At 52.1% G+C, this 10,884-nt stretch overlaps 1 protein-coding gene across 4 annotated transcripts in view; it reads right to left on the reverse strand.

Annotated features, from left to right (window-relative positions):
- Positions 1–7,747, reverse strand: part of USP48 (ubiquitin specific peptidase 48) — a 65,908-nt gene extending 58,161 nt beyond the window's left edge. For 2 of the 4 annotated variants that reach the window (XM_058676478.1, XM_058676484.1), the window contains exon 1: positions 215–547. In XM_058676478.1, coding sequence (XP_058532461.1) covers positions 215–348 — 134 coding nt within the window. In that variant the 5' untranslated portion in view covers positions 349–547. Of the gene's footprint in view, positions 1–214; positions 548–677; positions 895–7,661 lie in introns of those variants that run through there. The other 2 variants (XM_058676471.1, XM_058676474.1) reach the window with 2 other exon arrangements.
- Positions 7,748–10,884: the final 3,137 nt, after the last annotated feature.

Consider the following 10,884-nt stretch of genomic DNA (forward strand, 5'->3'; position numbering starts at 1 on the left):
AAAAGGCTGAGCACCACAGCGAGCAGCTCTGGGCTCCCACCTTCGCCCATCTGCACCGCCATCTTCCGGACGAGCATCCGGAGCCTTCCCCACAGCAGCTCTGGGCAGCAGCAGCCCCTCCGCGCGCAGCCCGGGGAGGCGGCAGACACCTCGCTGCTCCCCAGGCACGCACCGGGCCCGCCATCCTTTCCCACCCCATCCCGGCGGCCCTCACCTGCACACGCCGCGGATGCAGGGCTCCAGCCAGATGCGGTAGGCGGTCTCGATGTGCTCCTGCGACACCTCCTCGGGCCGCACCGTCTCCGCCCAGCGCCAAGCGGCCTTCTCCAGCTGCAGCCGCGGGGCCATGGCCTTGTCCTTACGAGCGCCTCCCCAGCCCGGCCGGCTCCGCCACCTGCCCGGGGAAGAGAGGACCGGGCGATCCCTCAGCCAGCTGGCCAGTCAATCACCTGTGCGCGCCACTGCCGCCGCGCCCGCCCGCCCGCGCCCAGCACGCACGACCGGCCGCAAAGCGCCGCCACCACCCGACACCCCCCGCGCCCGCGGACGTTGGAAGTGGCGCCCCTCCGCGGAGAGCGCATGCGCGCTCCCGGCAGGCCCTGCGCAGCCCGCGCCTCCAGTCGGACTGGCGGACGAAGGGGAAGCAGCCGTCCGCAGCGTTCCTGCCACGTCCTCACCGTCCCCGCTGAAGCAGTGGCGTCTCGGCCAGCGTTGTGCGGAGCCCCGTGCGAACCACTGCTCCAACAGAAGACTACTCTTTCCTCCGGCACGTCCCCCCCTTAAGTGAAAGATTCTCGCGAGAGGCTAACCGAGGCACACAGTGGGTCCGCCCAGGTGGGGGGGGTGGGATCTGTTGAGAGTAAACACCGAACCACCCAAGAAAGCAGGGTCGCCTTTCTGGAGGCAGATTTAACTTGATGCTGGGCCGGTGTCCAGTCCTTTCCCGAGCCCTCGTGACGTCAAGGGGCGTTCTGGCCTGCCCCTGAACTAGAGCGGGACTACGAGTCCCAGCAGGCGTTGCGTCCGATCACTCATTGCGAAGCATGCTGGGAGTTGTAGTCCTCTAGGTGGGCCGACTTGGGCTATGTAGGGGCACTGGCTGGTGGGATTTCTCCCGCGGGAAAATTCTTACTCGAGATTGCCGCCCCACTGCTGAATCTTATCTGTACGTGATTTCCTGATTGTTTGAGGTAGCTCCTTAGTTTAAAAGCATTTCCTTAACACGCCCTCTTGCCTCAGGACCTAAGGTTGTAGCCTTTTCAAAATGTTGCAAAATGAGGAGTATCCCTGGAGAAGGAATAGTTGAAGACATTTACTTTCGAATGAGAACCCTGCTGGAATTCCAGTCCAAGTGTGTTTGACCTTGAGCTGTGTTCTTTAGACCTTGGCTGAAGGCTTAAGGGAAGCTGAGGCCCTGAAGAGAAATTCTGGTGGGAGAGCCATACTTCTAAGACAAGACAGGTAACAAGGGGCAACTTGAAGCACAGGCCAGGGGACTCAAAGCTCACAAGATGGTGCCTGGTGGAATGAAGACTTTCCTTCTTGGGTAACTACATCGATGTGGGTTGAGGTAACAGGCAGAGAACTCCAACAGAGGGGTCAAAACAAGACACTGATTGTGTTAACTAGCAAGGTACAGAAGGGGGAGTTTTTGTCGGTTGAGTGAGGGGAGCATTGTAGAAACAGCCCTTGAAATCAGACCAGCATGTTCACTTGTCCTGGGGCCGGAGCTAATCCTCTATCTGCAGCATTCCATATGAGCACTGGTTCTAGTCCTGGCTGCTCCACTTCCCATCCAGCTCCTTCCTGGTGGCCTGGGAAAGCAGCCAGGGATGGGTCAAGGCTTTGGAGCATTGCACCCACATGGGAGATCCCGAAGCTCCTGACTCCTGACTCTGGGAATGGCAGTCAATTGGTGGAGTGAACCAGCAAATGGAAGATCTCTCGCTTTGTCTCTCCCTCTCTCTGTTAACTCTGATTTTCAGTTTGAAACAAAACAACAAAAAAAGTAGCTTTGAGATTCTAATTTCAGGCAACACTTCATCCCAGGAGCTGGGATTTGGCACTGCAGTTCGCTATTGGCGTGCCTGGGTTTGGATCCTGGCTCCCCTTCCCACTCTAGCTTCCTGCTTGGTATGCTTCCCTGGGAGGCAACTGGAAAAAGCTCAGGTACTTGTGTCCTGTCCTGGGAGGCAGCCGCTGGAGGCTGGCGGCGAAGCTCTCTGCCACTTGAGTGGCCAGGGTTAGATAGGTTAAAACACGGTACAGAGCAGCAGTGGGCTGGAAAGGGAAGGTTGGTGGGGGTGGCTGCGGCAGGGATCCTTGTCTGGGAACAACAGAAGAATTTCAGACTTGAGACAAAGTAGCTGTAAGCAAGGTAGTAAGTTTAATGAGGGGGAACACAGCTGACAAGGCAGATGCCCTCTGACTTATACATTTTGCTGTGCAGAGGTTCTCAGGGTGTGGAATTCAAGAAATTTCAGCGTTTTAATTGTCTGTTACCTGACCTAACAGTAAACCACCACATCCTCCTCCCCCCTCCCACTACCACCTCAGGACAGGAGGTTTCCCAAAACCTGCCCCCTGGGAGGGCTGGGTCCTCAGGACCAAGTTCTGGAACAGTATTAAGACTTAAGATGGGGCCAGGCACAGTGGCCTAGCGGCTAAAGTCCTCGCCTGAACACGCTGGGATCCCATATGTGCACCAGTTCTAGTCCCGGCAGCTCCACTTCCCATCCAGCTCCCTGCTTGTGGCCTGGGAAAGCAGTCGAGGACGGCCCAAAGCATTGGGACTCTGCACCCGCGTGGGAGACCTGGAGGAAGTTCCTGGTTCCCGGCTTCGGATCGGCACAGCATCGGCCAGTTGCGGCTCACTTGGGGAGTGAATCATCAGACTGGGGCAATTCACAATAGCCTGCAAGGTGAGGGGAAACACCACACATTCCCTATCTCCGCCGCACAGCCCATGCCTCCAGCAACTAAGGGAAGCACCCACTTAATTACTTGGAACCACCTGTGAGATAACCAGACTTAGGTGGGCCTTAATTCATGAGGATTGGGGCCCATCAATGCTAAAGGTCACATAGACCATTTGGCCTGCAAGCTCACACAGTTTCTTAGTAGCAATGAGCCATGAACAAATGTCGGGATTTTGATACTGAAGTTCTCCATCTCTGTTTCCACCCCCTCTCTCACTGGTAGGCTTGTCTCATTTCCTACCTGCCTGGTGAGGAAGCCAGCCAGGAGCTGACTGCTGCTGCCGCATGGGTTACAATCTGGGAGATCTGTGTCTGAGGCCAACTGCCTTTGGCTGGGGCCTTCTCATCACTGGGGACTTATTGCCAGGGACCTAGATGCCCTCCAAAAGTCTCTGAGACTCAAGTGGAAGTACGTGAGACTCACGTGGGAGAGTTCCCAGCTGCTGGCTTCGGCCTAGCCCAACCTTAGTTGTTGCAGACATTTAGGGAGGGAACCAGCAAAGGGAGTTGTGTTTCTGCCTTTTAAATAACATTTTTAAAAATTGTGTATTTATTTGAAAGGCAGAGTTACACAGAGAGGGGGAAGGGCACAGAGAGAGAGAGAGATCTTTCATCCATTGGCTCAGATTGATTCTGCAAATGGCTATTACAGCCAGGGCTCCATCAGGCTGGAGCCAGGAGCAAGTACTCCCATGAGCTAAGAGGAATCAGCTTGTCCTTTTCCTGTGTATTCAAGCTGATTCTTCAAAGCTGTTATCTCCTGACTTAGCAGAAGGTCAGATACCATTTAGTAGAAGCTCCATTTTGACTCTGCTGTATCCAGATTTTCAGATCCCCAGAAATCATCCGGAGTCTAAAGTCCATGCAAACGCATAAGGGCTGTTTATTAAGACTAGTCTGGGCTCCCAGTCCTCCAGTCCAGCAGGACTGGGGGAGAGCAGCACCAGTCCCGAGGTTGGACAGCACAGTTCAGGCCAATTCCACACAGTTATATAGTCATGATTGGTCAGTTTATGTTAACTTTCAAAAAGAGCAAGTGGGTTTGAAGCAAGCAACTTTCAATAGTACAAACTGGTGGACTGTGGGATAGTGAGCAAGTCTTATCTAAAAAGCACACCAGGGGCCTCCTTCCTGAGGAGTGCTCTGCCTACAAGACCTGTCAGGTTCACGTAGGCTGTCGGGCCTGGAGTTCACACAGCCCCACGGCCAAGCAAGCAAGGCAGATACCACAAAAGCAGAAAACACTGAGGTTCCTCAACTTTCAACTTGATCTGTTAGGACCTATCTGATACACATTAGTCTAGAAAGCACACCTCCCTATGGTTTTTACATAGTCTTCTTTTAAAAATATTTCTTACATAGAAAGAGATGGAGAGATCTGTTGGTTCACTCCCCGAATGGCCACAACAGCCCAGGATGTTCCAGGCCAAAGCCAGGAGCCAGGAGTTTCAGCCGGGTCACCCATGAGGGTGCTGGAACCCAAAGACTTGGGCCATCTTCCACTGCTTTCCCAGGTGCATTAGCAGAGAGCTGGGTCAAGACAAGAGCAGCTGGGACTTGAATCGGTGCCCAATAGGAAGCTGGCATCACAACCCCTGCCCTGCTTTCTAATTTCCTATCACTCACATGAAGATTGCCGGTAGCCTCCGCATTGGGAAACCTCATGGTGAGGTTTCAGAGACCTCTCCTGAAGAGATCTGATCCTGTTATTCACCCCATCCTCTAGGAGATGTTAGATACAAAACCACCCCGAAACAGCAGGACTACCGAGACCAAAATGGTGGTAAAACCAATTTTATTGAAATCTACTCCCCGGCGAGGTTCATCGCTCTGCAAGGCAGCTAAGGTGCGTGGGCTGCTGCAGTCACACCTGCACTGGGCCGTGCTCTCCTTAGGTAGTGGTGATGACAGGGCTTGATTGGTCAGCTCCACTTAAATGAGTCTGGGGCGGTTATTCTCGGAGGGAACTTTTGACGTCACCTAGGGCCTTGCCTCCTGCCCCCAGATCCTCCTAGCTAACAGGAGACACTGTCTCCTGACCCACAGCGACCCACTTGGGTTTTCCCATTACTCGGTGGCCAGGCCTTGTCTATGTCCTTTGCCACTCTGCTTTCTCACCCTCAGCCTGCTGACCTGAGTGGCCTCCAGGTCAGACCTTTGAACCCCTTCTCTGTCTTCACTTTCTGGGTATGTCATCTTCCTCGCGTGGCTTTAAATGCCAGCTACATGTGGGTAGCTTCAAGATTTCTATCTCCAGACCTGACAGGGCTTCGAAAATGCCAGCCTTGCATAACCTTCTGCCTACTTGGCATCTCCAGTGTGCAGCAGAGCTCGCATGCTTTCCCAGTCCAAAACATAGTCTTGTTCTACTTCCAGTGCTGCCAGCCCCTCAGGATCCTACCATCTTTCCCACAGTGGTGGATCTCTGTCATTCCACAAAACCTAAACCTACTGAGTTGGTCCTCAAAACAGTATAGAGAGGGAAGCTGCTGTGCCATTGCTGGTACACTGCTCTCTCCCCCAACCACTGCAAAAGTGTCCTTACTAGGCTCCTTAAAAAAAAAAAAAAAAAAAAAAAAAAAGGTAGTGGCTAAAGTCCTTGCCTTGCACGCACTGGGATCCCATATGGGCACTGGTTCCACTTCCAAACCAGCTCCTGCTTGAGGCTTGGGAAAGCAGTCGAAGATGGTCCAAAGCCTTGGAACCCTACACTCACATGGGAGACCCAGAGAAAGCTCCTGGCTCTGGGCTCGAGGCTTCAGATTGGCTCAGCTCCAGCCATTGCAGCTACTTGGGGAGTGAATCAGCAGATGGAAGATCTTTCTCTGTGTCTCTCCTTCTCTCTTATAATCTGACTTTCCGACAAAAATAAATAAATCTTAAAAAAAAAAAAAGCTTTAGCTATTTGAAAGGCAGAGTGAGAGAAAAGAAAGGGAGAGACAGAGACCTTCCATCTGCTGGTTCACCAACCCTCACCCCAAACACCCACAGTGGACCAAGGGCTGGGCCAGGTTGCAGCCAGAGCCAAGAACTCCAGCCTGTCTCCTGCTGGTGTGGCAGGGGCCCAAGCACTTAGATTGTCATCTGCTACCTCCAAAGGTACATTAGCAGGGAGCCGGATATGCCATATGCAAAGACCCTAAGGCAGGAGGCTGGGATTGAACTGACACTCCTAAAAGAAATGATGGTGTTACGGGTGGCAGCTTAACCTACAGTATCGCAGCACCAACCCCTGCCTCCTCCTAGTGTGTTCTCGGCATACAACCGATGTATGTCATTCAGAACCTCCAAAGATTTTGCAACTCGCTCAGGAAAAAGTGACAAAGGCCTTCCCTGCTCCGCTTTACAGCTCAGGCCTAATTTCCTGCGATTTTCCTTTCTTCCAGTTTGGCTCTGACAACAGCGCCTGCCTCTCTTTTGCATTAACTACAGAAGCAGCCTCCTGCCCCGGGGTCATGGCATATGCCGTTTCCTTTACCTGGGCTGTTCGCTGTCCTGCAGCGCTAAGACTTGGCGCCCAGAGCCTATAATAACACACATGGACTACTGACTGATGGTCAATAGCGGCAGCTTATTAATGCTTTCAGACTTACAGACTGAAGGTCACATACGATAAGGAAGGAGTTTATCTATGCAACACATCAATTGTTTCCACAGCCTTGTTTGGAACCCTTTTGTTTTGTATGTCCCACCAAGTGTTCTCATTCAAATGCTATCCATTCAGTTGTTCTCATACAGATGATATCCAATAAGTTATACAAATGGTATCCAATCAGTTGTTTTCATACAAATGTTATCCTATCAATTGTAATCCTATGTTCCTTGTCCTTCAAGATTCACAGTGTCCTTCTACACTGGGCCACTTCCTTTACATGGCCATTTGGCTTGCACCTTTACATATAAGAGATAGGACCGGGGGGCTCGGCAGCGTGGCCTAGTGGCTAAGGTCCTCGCCTTGATCCCATATGGCCGCTGGTTCTAATCCCGGCAGCTCCACTTCCTCTCTGTCTCTCCTCCTCTCTGTATATCTGACTTTGTAATAAAATAAATAAATCTTAAAAAAATAAAAAGTCCCAGCTGCTGCACTTCTGTTCCAGCTCCCAGCTAGTGTGCCTGGGGAAGCAGTGGAAGATGACTCAAGAACTTGGACCCCTGCACCCAAGTGGGATTCCTGAAAGAAGCTCCAGGATCTTGGCTTCAGCCTGGCCGAGCCCTGGTTGTTGTGGCCATTTGGGGGAGTGAACCAACAGATGGAAGAGCTCTGTCTTTTCCTCTTTCTAATTCTGCATTTCAAATAAACGAGTAAATCATAAATAAACACAAACCTTTGGGAGGAAACCTTAAGGCAGTGGTGAGGATTTGGTGTGGGGGTTAACACGCCATTTGCAGTGACCACATCCCATATTGCAACGCCTGGGCTCAAGTTCTGCTTCCGCTCCCAACTTCAGCTTCCTGCGCACACATCTCTTGGGGCCAGTATGCAATGGGTCAAGTAGTAGAGAGTCCCAATACTGAGAAGAGACCTGGATTGGGCTAGTGCCGTAACACAGTGAGTAAAGCCATTGCTTGAAGTGCTGGCATCCCAGTTTGAGTTCCAGCTGCTCCACTTCCAATCCAGTTCCCTGCTAACACACCTGGGAAAGTAGCAGAGGATAGCACAAACGCTTAAGCCCCTGCACCTACGTGGGAGATCCGGAAGAGGCTCTTGGCTGCCGGCTTCGGTCTGACTACATTGAAGTAGATGAGGAGAGCCAATAGGCTCTAGAAAGAATTTTGCACCTCTGATGTCACAAAGCTGACAACCTCTCAGAACAATCATGATCACTCAAGTAACACCCTCTCTCCTACCTACGGCCTCAAAGGACCATCTCATCCCTGGGCACTGATGTAGTGTGACAGCAAGAAGCAGCACACTTTCTGCCCACCCCAACCCCATCATGGACACAGGAGGGAAAACTCATCCACTACCCCCAACCTAATCAGAGTTGGAGGCCCGCAGGGGTCTGTACCCTCTCACCTTTGTAATATTAAAATACGTTTTAAAAGCATAGAAGTAAATTCCACCGATGAATATCCCTTTACACACACAGTGGGAACTGGTGCGCCAGGGGAGATGTTTATGGACAGGGATGGAGGAGGGGCCAAGCCCTGTAGTGAGTCTTGTCACAGTGACTGCACTGGCTCTTATGGGACGGACCGGAGGCAGCCTTTCAGAAATTACTTACAGAATTCAATTCCATGAGAAACTACTCAATACAGTAACACCTGATTCACTTCTGTTACTATTCCAGACACACACACTTCTCGCGCACACACACATAGCCCCTTAAAGTGGGGTAAAAGGGCGGCATGCCCCAGTCACTACATGAGCGGCTGCGAGTGACCGTTCTCTGCAGGGAAGCTACTGGTGCTCCCCAGCTGCTGCCAGGATGGTCCCGGAGGCTCGAATCTGCTGCAATCCTCCTGCTATTGACAGATCCTCCAACACTGAGCAAGCAAGCGATGGCATGCGCACTCCCCGTGGGACATGTGACACCATGGTCAGAGGGTTTATTATAGGAGCTCGACTTTCTGTGTGTCTTAGTGTCCCCAGGATGACTAATAAAATGCCTCAAGCTGAGTGGCTCAGCCATGCAGAGCTGCTTTCTGAGTTGAGGGAGCTGGAAATGCAATGCTGTGTGTGGCCCTTTAGCCTCTAGAGGAGGACTCTGCCTTGTCTTTTCCAGTCTCTGCTGGTCGCTTGTGGTCCTTGACTGACAGTAACGAATCTGCCTCCATCCCCACATCGGCTCTGCCCTGTAAGTCTAGGCCTCATCTCATAAGAGCACAAATCATTGGGTTTAGGGCCTATCCTAAAAAGTATGTCTAATCTCAACTAATTATACTGAGAAAGACCCTATTTGCAGATGAGCCTCGCTCCGAGTGTCCACGTGACTGCGTGGGTAGTGGCTGTAATTATGTGTGCTGCTTGCTCTGCAGGCCCCTGCTATGACTAGGTCAAGGCAACTCAGCAAGCCTTTCTACATCGGCCCTAGTTACAATAACTGCTCATAACGGCTCTGACCACCCCATCCTTTATAGGTTTTACTGTTAGGAATTTTCAGCATTTACCCAAGATGCCAGATGCCAGTGAGCCACACAGGAGATTTTTATTCCACAAAGGCGAAAAGGGGACAGAGAGGAGAGAAGGGACTCCTGCTGAGGGGGACTCCAAGGAACCCAGTGGGGGAGAGAGGGGGCCGCAAGAACACACTGGGGGAGAGAAGGGTAGGGAGCAGAGAAAGAGAAAAGAGAAAATGAGAGCACGGGGCAGATATTGGGAGCACAGAGCCCAGGAATTACCAGAAGTGGTGGTAGGCAGGTGGGAGGAGGGATACAGGGCCTCAAGGGATTGGTGGATAGGGCTGTGAGGTACAGAATTGGGAATGTATGGAACCAAAACTCAAATCTGGGAGAACTGAAACCTAAGGGAGACCAAAACCGAAACTTGAGGGAATGGAAACCTAAGGAAGCAACTTTTTTAAAGATATTTTTTTAAAAGATCTATTTATTTTTATTGCAAGGTCAGATATACAGAGAGGAGGAGAGACATTGAGGAAGATCTTCCTTCCGATGGTTCACTCCCCAAGTGACCACAATGGCTGGAGCTGCGCCAATCCGAAGCCAAGAGCCAGGCACTTCCTCCGGGTCTCCTACACAGGTGCAGAGTCCCAAGGTTTTGGGCCATCCTCGACTGCTTTCCCAGGCCACAAGCAGGGAGCTGGATGGGAAGTGGAGCAGCCAAAATTAGAACCGGTGCCTATATGGGATCCTGGCGCGTTCAAGGCGAGGACCTTAACCACTACGCTATCACGCCAGGCCCGAAAAAGAGAGATTTTGCATCTGCTGGTTCACTTCTGAAAAGCCTGAAATAGTCGAGTTGGGCCAGACTAAAGCCAAGATCCTGGAACTGTTTTCCCACCTGGGTGGCAGGGATAAGCACTTGGGCCATTGTCTGCTGCCTCCCAGGTGCACTAGCAAGAGACTGAAAGAAAGCAGAGGAGCTAAGACTTGAGCTGGCACTCTGATATGGGCTACAGGCTTCCTGAGCAGAGACTGAACCTGCTGCACCCCACCTAGCCCCACGCATATCTGATAAGGGCTCAGCGTGTCCAGTCACTGGGGCCATTCCAAGAGTTCCTAAAGGCCTGTGGCACATAGTCTTGCCAACACAGCAAGTCAGTTTCTCCCACTGTGTCCTTGGAATGCTTCTGGGTAGCCCCCAGCTTGCAGTGCTCAGCACATACAAGCGCTAGGCAGCTCCTCCCCAAGTCTGCTCCCATCGCCCCGATACCCAGCAGAGCCACAGATAACACTGTCAGTCTCCTCCACCTGTGGACTCACCTGTGCCCACTCCGGAAAGGGTAATCCTTCCTGATGGAGCTACAGCTCTAGGTTTAGGCTGAGGCCCACAGGGTCCCAGTCTGGGCTCCTGTAACTGTTACTGATCTGTCTCTAAGTTACTTACACATTCAGGATCCTTGATGTATCTTTCATTGCTTCCTCCAAGGCTGAGCTGGGAACCCAGAACTTAGTCTAGGGTTCCCATGTGGGTGGCCTGAACCAAAGTATGTGGCCATTATTTGTTGCCTCCCAGGTGTGTTAGGAAGTTGATACTGTGACATGGGAGGCCAGCATCCTAAGTAGCAACTTAGCTGCATTTATAAATGCCCAACCGGGCCTGGCACAGTGGCCTAGCGGCTAAAGTCCTTGCCTTGAACGCCCCAAGATCCCATGTGGGCTCCGGTTCTAATCCCGGCAGCTCCACTTCCCATCCAGCTCCCTGCTTGTGGCCTGGGAAAGCAGTCGAGGACAGCCCAAAGCTTTGGGACCCTGCACCCGCGTGGGAGACCCAGAAGAGGTTCTT

The sequence above is a fragment of the Ochotona princeps genome, chromosome 2 (assembly GCF_030435755.1).
Source record: "Ochotona princeps isolate mOchPri1 chromosome 2, mOchPri1.hap1, whole genome shotgun sequence".
NCBI lineage: Eukaryota > Metazoa > Chordata > Mammalia > Lagomorpha > Ochotonidae > Ochotona > Ochotona princeps.